The 10236-nt window shown below is 41.2% G+C and overlaps 1 protein-coding gene across 1 annotated transcript; it reads left to right on the forward strand.

The window, feature by feature from the left end:
• Nucleotides 1–4009: 4009 nt before the first annotated feature.
• Nucleotides 4010–9958, forward strand: LOC115113441 (collagen alpha-1(X) chain-like). Its single transcript, XM_029641066.1, has 3 exons — nt 4010–4143; nt 4531–4678; nt 7697–9958. Exons 2-3 carry the CDS (start codon nt 4546–4548, stop codon nt 9541–9543), a joined length of 1980 nt encoding a protein of 659 aa, XP_029496926.1. The 5' UTR covers nt 4010–4143; nt 4531–4545; the 3' UTR covers nt 9544–9958.
• Nucleotides 9959–10236: the final 278 nt, after the last annotated feature.

Here is a 10236-nt window from a genome sequence, read left to right on the forward strand (position 1 = left end):
TGTCATTTAGCTAAAAATGACTAAAATTGGGATGGTCAGGCCTCTTATGTGGGCCATAAACACAAACAGAGTCAGAGTTTGTAATAATACAGTATGGCCAAGACCTATCAGAATAGGTGGCACAGGAAAATACTGGATGCCACCACAGTAAAAGGTACAGCAACAGTTTCACAGCACTATAGAACACACAGTAATGAATACAGAGTTGTTCAAGGGTGGAACATGTATGAACAGAATTAAAAACATGCTTGGCATTTGTAGTAGGTGCCTGAAAGCATCTTCAGCTAACTGCATAGAATTATCTAGTGTCACATTAATTTTGCTCTCATTCCAATGTTTTAGAAATTAGACACCTTTACACTACTTAATCTTGGATATTTCAGTGTTTCATTTGATAGTGACAAGTTAAAACAATGTTTGTCAAACACAATTAAGTGTTATAACTATCAACTATTGTCATACGCTGATCTGTTTCACCTGTCCTTGTGATTGTCTCCACCCTCTCCAGGTGTCACTTATTTTCCCTGGTGTATTTATCCCTGTGTTTCCCTTCTCTCTGTGCCAGTTCGTCTTGTATGTATTTCAAGTCAACCAGCATGCTTTCCCGTACTCCTGCTTCTAATATCTTTTTCCTAGTCCTCCCGGTTTTGACCCTTGCCTGTTTTCTGGACTCCGTACCCACCTGCCTGATCATTCTGCCTGCCTACCACTCTGGACCTCCTGGACTCTGAACTGTTTTTGACCTTTTTGCCTAGCCACGACCATTCTTTCGCCTACCCCTTTTGGAATGATTAATAAATATCAAAGACACAAACTATCTGCCTCCCGTGTCTGCAACTGGGTCTCGCCTTGTGCCCTTATAACTATGCAAGGCAGCACTTAGGAAAATTACAGTTAATTCGGTCTAATTCTAAACTTAGAAAAGTTCAAACAAGTTTCATGTTCAAGGAATGTTTAATTATAACCTTTGTGGAAGGGGTTTCTTGGTGACACGTATAATATAGGAATCCTCCACAGAATCCTGGTACAGCATACCCCTTCCTCTTCACCCCTGTCTTCACCCCTATTTGCCATTATGATGCAAGTAGACATACAAATCAGTCAGTGCATTTAAACTGCAGGAAATAATCCATAAATGGTACTACGTTCAAAAGGTTTTTATGACTCAACCTGTATATTGAGTAACCTATGCATTGTTTATGGCCACTTGTGTGTTATAAAACTATTAGTATTTCGGTGTATGCATTTCTTATGTGGTGTGGACGAAATTCAGAAATTACAGACTAGGTTAGAGCCAGTTTGCGCTGTTCAGTGAAGGGATGCAGCGTTGTATGAGATCTTCAGTTTCTTGGCAATTTCTCGCATGGGATAGTTTACATTTCACAGAACAAAAATAGACTGACGAGTTTCAGAAGAAAGGTCTTTGATTCTGGCCTTTTTGAGCCTGTAATCGAATCCACAAATGCTGATGCTCCAGTTACTCAACTTGTCTAAAGAAGTTCAGTTTTTTTGCTTCTATAAACAGCACAACAGTTTTCAGCTGTGCTAAAATAATTGCAAAAGGGTTATCTTAACGATCAATTAGCCTTTTAAAATGATAAACTTGGATAAGCTAACACAACGTGCCATTTGAACATAGAAGTGATGGTTGCTGATAATGGGCCTCTGTACGCAGATGTACTGCACTGGCTTCCAGTTGAAGCTCGCATCCGCTACAAGACCATGGTGCTTGCCTACGGAGCTGTGAGGGGAACGGCACCTCAGTACCTCCAGGCTCTGATCAGGCCCTACACCCAAACAAGGGCACTGCGTTCATCCACCTCTGGCCTGCTCGCCTCCCTACCACTGAGGAAGTACAGTTCCTGCGCAGCCCAGTCAAAACTGTTCGCTGCTCTGGCCCCCCAATGGTGGAACAAACTCCCTCACGACGCCAGGACAGCGGAGTCAATCACCACCTTCCGGAGACACCTGAAACCCCACCTCTTTCAGGAATACCTAGGATAGGATAAAGTAATCCTTCTCACCCCCCCCCCCCCTTAAAAGATTTAGATGCACTATTGTAAAGTGGCTGTTCCACTGGATGTCTTAAGGTGAACGCACCAATTTGTAAGTCGCTCTGGATAAGAGCGTCTGATAAATGACTTAAATGTAAATGTATATGTACCGTAGATAATCCATTTAGAATCTGCCGTTTCCAGCTACAATAGTCACAAAAAGTGTTTTTCGTTCAAAAACTTGGACCTTTCTAAGTGACCCCAAACTTTTGAACGGTAGTGTATTTTGGTTTGTTTAAAGCTTTTTGGTAGTAGTAACATGATTCCATATGTCTTATGTCATAGATTTGATGTCTTCACTATTATTCTGCAATGTAGAAAATAGTACAAAAAATAAAGAAAAAAACCCTTGAATGAGTAGGTGTTATAAAACTTTTGACTTGTAGTGTATATGGTAGAAGATTCCAAAAATAAGAAGGCCAGTCCGAGGCAAGGCCACTTCTCATCCCAAGGAAGTTGACTGGCAGAACATGCCCCCTTGTATTGAGGTCTTGCTACTGCATCTCAAGAGCACCGGCTATCCACCACAAACTACACTGCATTCACCAGGCAGAGATAAAACAAGTCCAACACAAATGGCTTTTCCAGTACTTCTTTTTATAGCTTTAATGGCTGTTTTGAGGGTGAAGCACTAACAAAAATACACAAGTTAAGGACTATAAACTGTTAGGCCTGAAATAGTGGACAAAATGAAAGGTTCCCTATGTTCTCAATCAAACAGACACGCTGACCAAACATAATCCATGCTGCTATGTTCATTTTAAAAGGCCAAGTGTGTTCAGCCTTAGGTAAATGTAGATTTAGGTCCTATTATAACTGTTGGAATATTTGGTCAAAAGAGGAGCCAGTATACTTTGTTTCTGCCCATACCTCTGCTGCACATCCAGTGTTTTAGTTTACCTTATCATAGGAGGGGTGGGAGATGTTCAGGCAGTCTGGAAAGGTAACAGCCATGTCAAATACAGACAGGTTGGGACAGATGTAAATTGGGGATGCATATCCTATCCTCAAATGCCATCTTTCTGAGGCAATGATTCCACTATATGGGCACTAAAAACCAGGGGTTGTTTCTAGATTTTTTTTAGCTGGATATTTTTGTAAAGCGTCATGGAATAATGAAAAATACAAATAAAACATTTAACATGTGTCTGATAAATGTGATTATTTATCATTGATAAACTGAATCTGAAATAAACACACCATTCAAAAGTTTGGCATCACTTAAAAATGTCCTTGTTTTATAAAGAAAAGCACATTTTTTATCCATAAAGTAACATCAAATTGATCGGAAATACAGTGTAGACATTATTAATGTTGTAAATGACTATTGTTGCTGGAAACTGAAGATGTTTTATGGAATATCTACATAGGTGTACAGAGGCCCATTATCAGCAACCATCACTTCTGTGTTCCAATGGCAGGTTGTGTTAGCAGATATTCCACTTAAAAAATCTGCCATTTCCAGCTACAATAGTCATTTACAACATTAAAAATGTCTACACTGTATTTCTGATCAATTTGATGTTATTTTTAATGTACAAAAAATGTGCTTTTCTTTCAAAAACAAGGACATCTCTATGTGACACCAAACTTTTGAACGGTAGTGTATATTTTGTCATCTACATCTAGATTAGCTCTGAGTAGCTATGTTCACCACACCAGGTAGAGGAAATTTACACTCAAAACCCAACAAGAGCAAATATTGTAAATAGTCTTAAAACTAAATAGTAAACCATTTTACATGTGTCTAAACCTGATTATATTTTAGTTGGGGTTAGAAGACTAAAATAAGATCTTATCATTTGTCTAAATATTCAAAGCAAATAGGCATCATGATGTGACATGCCTGCATAGGGCAGATCTGTCAGCAAATTACAGTTTAGCTCTGAGAAGGGAGGTACTTGTGTGGTGGTGGCTTTTTTATGATGTAAGGGGCAGATATTGTATAAATACTCACATCATTGTACTGGGAGGCAGCAGACTCTCCAACTTGCTCCTAACCTAAGGATATACAGCAGCAGTAGAAGGACAGTGGTGCTGAAGATTTCTTACCCCTTTTTGGAACTCATACTCATTCAACTGCATGCCGGTATGTGTGCTCTTCCTCTCTATCCTCTTCATCTCTTGGGGTAGTGAACACTAGGGCCCTTCTGAGGCCTGACTCCTACTCCCACTGGATGTGAGCTATGACAGGGCAGGTGGAAAAGATTTTGGTGCCTTATAAAACCAAGCAGGATAGACAAAGTTCTGTGAGAACAGAATGAGATATCTAGGAGGCTGAGACTCACTATTCAAATGGGTTCCATGATATCTATCTCATTTGTTGTACTTACATGTAATCTGAAATGTGTGCAATCCGGTGTATGTGCAGTGTGCAGAGAGAAGAAAGAGTCCCTGGTTTACTAAATCATTTTGTCATTATTGCAACTTCTAAAGATGTGTAAGCAGTATTTAATATTTTTTGTTTAATTTGCAGATTTAACCATAGAAAATGGAAGTACGAGTATTGAGCATCCTCATCCTCCTGGTGGCCTTGACGGCTGTTCATGGTAGTGGTTCATATGTGGTGAAGAAGGTGATGAAGGTCGCCCCTCAATACCAGCCCTACTCTGTGAAGAGTCACGGTAAGAACCAGCATCCTAATCTACATTGCCTAGTATGGTCCAGTGATGTCTTTGTCCATTGAAACTCTATCACAGCAATTTCAATGTGACAGTTCAACTATAGTCAATCATACATCTAACTTCTTCACACTTCACCATAAACATACTAATTTGCAAATTTGTCCACTTACCATGTAATTTACATCTGATGATTTCAGCTTTCAGTTCTTGCACAGGGACAATCAGACATACAGTTAGTGCGAGAGCACTTCTCTAATTTACCAAATCAAATGTAGTGTAGTCATTGGCTACTGGGATCTGGATCTTTATCCAATGGCTGTTTCAGGCCTCGTGATTTTCATAGTAGCACATGTATAACATATTATGTTGCAAACTGTCTGAAGTGAGTACAATGTGTTATTACATGTTATTTCTGCCACTAAGGCTAAATAATACATCTTCAAAAGTTTGTTATAATTCTAGGACTGAGTGTTTTTGACCTTCATGATGTCTTTACTGCAATTGATTTAAAATGTTATTTGTACTGGATTTTCAGTCAATCTCTTTGTACCTTCAGTAGGTCTTAAGAAGTGATTTTAGGATGACCAGTTAGAGCAGTAATTCATTTGTGTAGAACTTAGTGGGGCATAAGGATCTGCTGACATTTCAGTAGTTATTTTTACATATTAAAGGAACATTTCAGTTCTGGAAGTTTGGGTGCTTTGTAGTTCAGCTGATGGCTCATTTAAGTCATGTATAAAATGTAAAAATGTGTTGAGTTGAAAACAGCACATGAAATACTACAAGTTGAGCTGTCTATAAATTCTCTATTGTAATGAATAGCTGACTTTGCCCTACCTAACTGATGGTAACAGTACTGATACTGTATTTTTGTTTAAGTCAGATATATACTGTAGTTAACAAATGCATTACTTCATTTTATGATACTTCTTATGTTAACCTTGCAATTAATTCAAATTCTTGCAGCAGCAAATTAAAGTAAAATTCAATAGTCATCAACTGTATTTTTAAATCATATGAAGTAATGTGTAAAATAGTGGGTGCCTCTTGTTAATGTTATATGTATTTTAACACTGTCAATTACAGTTCAATCACCCAGCAATGTGGTTGTTTGGGTGTGCCTTTCAAAAAGTAAATACATCTGTTTTAAATTAACCTAAACTGGGCCTCTACATTTGACCAAGGAGATGTGTCTTTTACACCCTGGGTCATGTGACCACAAAAAAGCAAACGAAAAGAAACTCCCTTAAATGCCACCATCCTGCAATAGAAATGTTTGTTTTCTCCCCATACTACAGTTTCTTAAGTCAGAAATGTCTGCTTTTTTGGAGGTGTGAAATAAGAACAGGTTGAAAACAGAAGATTACTTCTAGCTAATAATTGAACAGGTTTAAATGTCTATGCAGGTTTGATTTCAGCAGTTTATACTATCATACCCAATGCTCTTAAAGGGGTAATTCCTCCTAGTTCACATTGTGCGACGATTTACTTCACTCCACCAAGCAGGTTTAACATACATTTGCTGGACAAAAGGGCAGCAATAGAAAGTTCGGGAAAATGTAAATTCCACTATGCCATCACACTGCATGCTCAGTTAGCTATACAATAATTTATATTATTAAATTAAATTAATTCAATAAAATTCCAATAACTTATTTCCTGAGAAGGACCTTTATGTGTGGTGACGTGTTTAGTACAGACAAGACAAATAACATAGAAGTCAAAACTCCTACAGTATGAAATAGAAACATTCTGTACAATCAAAGATGAAACAAAAAACTTTTCTATTAGTAATCTACAAGCATCTCAGTATCTCAGTATTTTTCTGACCACAATATGCATGTAGACATGGTTGTTTTCTCAATTTAATTAATAAACATCTTGAGTAAAAGTGTCAAAAAAGATTGAATGACATAGAGTACACCGACACTTTGCCATTGATCAGTGGCCATATATATATTTATTACACATGTCTCTGAGTAGTAGTTCTGATTTAGAATCAGTTTTATATTTTAGATCGCAATGAATAAGATTACATGGACGGGGGGAGCTGATCATAAATCAGCCCTTCTTACATAGCCCCAGGACTCAGTTTCCAGAAAAAGGAGGTGTGAACCAAATGTCAACCAGAGCGAGGTTAAATTGGGAAACACCTAGTCTTACTTCTGTCTAGATAGTTAACTAGGCTAACTAACTAACTTGCCTACCCAAAACAACAATGTAACACGCAATCTTGGTAAATGGTCTGGAGGTGAATTGCATTTAGGGAATCATAGTATAAAAACATAAGTGGATTCACACATGTACATGACATTTGAATATGGAAGCAATACAGAGCTACAAATTATTATTGTTCCTCTGACAATTGCTGAGTGTAACACATTACTGTACTTCTTCAAAGTTGGAACTCTCTTCATTTTTCATGTCCAAAAATTAACGTCAGTCCTCCATCACTCAAACAAAATACTGGGGATTTACTACTACATTGCACAATATTATGAGCTGTACGCAGGCTTTAAAACTTGTATTTCCGATCCAAAGTTCCCCCATTTGTTTCCTAGGGTGGTCTACCAGTCTAATCCGCTGCCTTAGATCATATGTACTGTGCAGCTGTGAGCATGGGTTCGAATCTGACCCACCGCTCTATAGCACCCTCTTTCCACTTATCTTTCATCTCTACTGTACACCTCTATCTCTATACCCTATCCAATAAAACACAAAAAATAAGAAATGCTGCCCCACATATGTAAATGGGTGTTATTATTGGTATTATCTATCTTACTATTATTTCAATTAAAATAATAATAATTTGAGAATGAGCGACACTAGCAGACAACCGTAGTAATTCTTAATAACCAGCAGAGAACACATTATAGTACATATTAATTACTATTCCTTGAATTTGTTTTTGAAAATGTAAAACATATTTCCAACAGACTTTTGCCAATAACACATTTATTACAAGAGGATAATTTTTCATCTGTGGTATTAATAAGGTGACTTGCTATTTCCTCACAGTGGTGTCGGTGGCGGGAGAGCCCGGTGCGCCAGGTGAGCCCGGCTCAGAAGGCCCCCCTGGCCCACCTGGCCCTCCAGGGGAAAGTGCTGTGGGACAGCCGGGACCCGAGGGCCCTGTCGGACCGCCCGGACCTGCTGGCTACTCCGCACCTGGCAAACCTGGTTCCTCAGGTGGGCCTGGTAAGCCTGGTGTTCCTGGCGCAGCTGGCAAGAAAGGAGAGGTTGGCACAGCTGGACTTCAAGGGCCTAGGGGCATGCCTGGACCTACTGGAAGTTCCGGACCAGCTGGGATCTCTTCCACTGGCAAGCCTGGACCTCATGGTCTGCCCGGAGCAATGGGGCCAAGAGGGGAAACAGGCCTTAAGGGACATCCAGGTATGCCTGGTTTTCCAGGAGCTAAGGGTGATAGAGGAGTGGGTATCCCAGGGGCACAAGGCGAGACAGGGGCTGTGGGACCTATGGGACCAGCTGGGCAGCCAGGAGCAGCCGGAGTTGGAAAGCCAGGCAAGCCAGGAATCCCTGGTGAAGCAGGAAAGTCAGGAAGCCCAGGTAGGGATGGGGGCGCTGGTCCCATGGGTTTGCCAGGTGCTAAGGGCCACACAGGGGCTCCTGGTGTAGGTATGCCTGGAAAACCAGGTGATAATGGGGCTCCAGGTATGCCTGGTGCAGCTGGTCCTAAAGGTCATCAGGGAGCAACGGGAGCAACTGGTGCTCCCGGTATCCCTGGATATGGAAAGCCAGGAGCAAATGGACAGAAGGGTGAGAGGGGAGTTGTAGGAAGCACAGGCACAACAGGTCAGAAGGGTGAGCCAGGAGCACAAGGATATACCGGTGCTACTGGTGCTACTGGGCCCATGGGTCTCACTGGTCCTCAGGGCGCAAGAGGCTTCCAGGGAGATACTGGGGAAATGGGTCCCAAAGGTGACACAGGTGCAATGGGACCCCAGGGACCAAAGGGATATAAGGGAGATCAGGGAGCACAAGGTTTCCAGGGAAAGCAAGGTAATACTGGAGCAACAGGCCCAACTGGAGCCATGGGAGCTACTGGAGCTCCAGGTAACAAAGGTGACACTGGTCACACAGGTTCAACTGGTGCTTCAGGTGTCCCAGGACCTGCCGGGCCCAAAGGTTTCCCAGGGCGCAATGGTGAGGCAGGTGAGGCTGGAGCTGCTGGAGCCTCAGGTCCCAGAGGACCTGTTGGGCCTACTGGTGCCGCAGGTACACCTGGCCTTAAAGGACACCCGGGTCTCCCTGGAGCACCTGGCCCAGCTGGACTGGCCGCTAAGGGAATCCTTGGCCCTCTCGGTCCCCCTGGGCTCCCTGGTGCTGATGGTCAGGATGGTGGCCAAGGCCCTGCTGGCCCTCCCGGCCCACCTGGTCCTCCCGGCGAGTTCTTTTTCGAAAAGAGCATGGGCATGGGTGAGGTCATGGTGCCTACTCTTGTTAAGGCCCCTATGTCTGCTTTCTCTGTTTCTCTGGCTAGGCCTTATCCTCCATCTGGGGAACCTATTAAGTTTGACAATGAGGTGTACAATGCGGAGAATCACTATGACACTACCACTGGGCAGTTCACTTGCCAGGTTCCTGGAGTCTACTACTTCTCATACACCATTCACGTGAATGGGGCTCATGCTCTGGTGGCTCTGTACAAGAACGACAAGCCAGTCATGTTCAGCTACGATGAGTACAACAAGGGCTTCCTGGACCAGATGTCCGGTAGCACTGTCCTTATGCTCGATGTGAACGACACAGTCTACCTTCAGATTCCCGATGATGAGGCCAATGGCGTTTTTGCCGCTGAGAATGTCCACTGCTCTTTCTCTGGGTTCCTTATCGCTTCAACGTGATACGGTGTCACCCAATAACAACACAACTAAATCTGCAATCTATTTCTCAAACAAGTAAACTCTCTGTCTTTCCCAACCAGGCAGTTGTCTCTTTTTTTGAGTAATAGAAGCATCTCAACTTGAAAAATCCAAGAAATGGGTGCTAAGAAGAAGGAAATAATTTATCTAAGAGGTTATCAGGGATGGGGAAGCAATCAACAAAGTTACCAATGATTCAGAATTGTATTTTTTGTGAGTGGAGGCAACATGTGAAATTTAGATGTTATGGCTATGTTGTGTCTTGAAAAAGTTTTTGTTTTAAATTATTATTACAGCAGGTGATTCTTGTTTTGTGTATGTCTGTGTTTTTGTACAACCTTGTTTTTGGTGACCGATTCGATAACCTTATTAAAAGTTCATAATTACTTTCTGTGCACCATTTTGTACCTGACTTCTTTGTATGTGACTTGAATATTGTGAAATGGCAATGGTTAAATTGACTATTAGAAATAATACAAGATATAACACACCACAAAATACTGTCATACAAATACAAATAGTTTATTAACAACATTATTATATCCCCAAAGATTCCTAGTCATGTAAAGCATAATGACCAAAATAAATGATGCCTTAAACATTTTTTTGGTGTGAGTGGGACTTTTTCAAACAATGCAAAGGCCATTAAAATGCACACAGAACACTGATGTTCTA

The sequence above is a fragment of the Oncorhynchus nerka genome, linkage group LG28 (assembly GCF_034236695.1).
Source record: "Oncorhynchus nerka isolate Pitt River linkage group LG28, Oner_Uvic_2.0, whole genome shotgun sequence".
Classification (NCBI taxonomy): Eukaryota; Metazoa; Chordata; class Actinopteri; order Salmoniformes; family Salmonidae; genus Oncorhynchus; species Oncorhynchus nerka.

Excerpts from the sequence above, each read along its gene's own strand:
- LOC115113441 (XM_029641066.1), top strand. The coding sequence starts at position 4,546 with ATGGAAGTACGAGTATTGAGCATCCTCATCCTCCTGGTGGCCTTGACG. Across the intron at positions 4,679-7,696 it reads CTACTCTGTGAAGAGTCACG|TGGTGTCGGTGGCGGGAGAG; the intron begins GTAAGAACCAGC and ends ATTTCCTCACAG.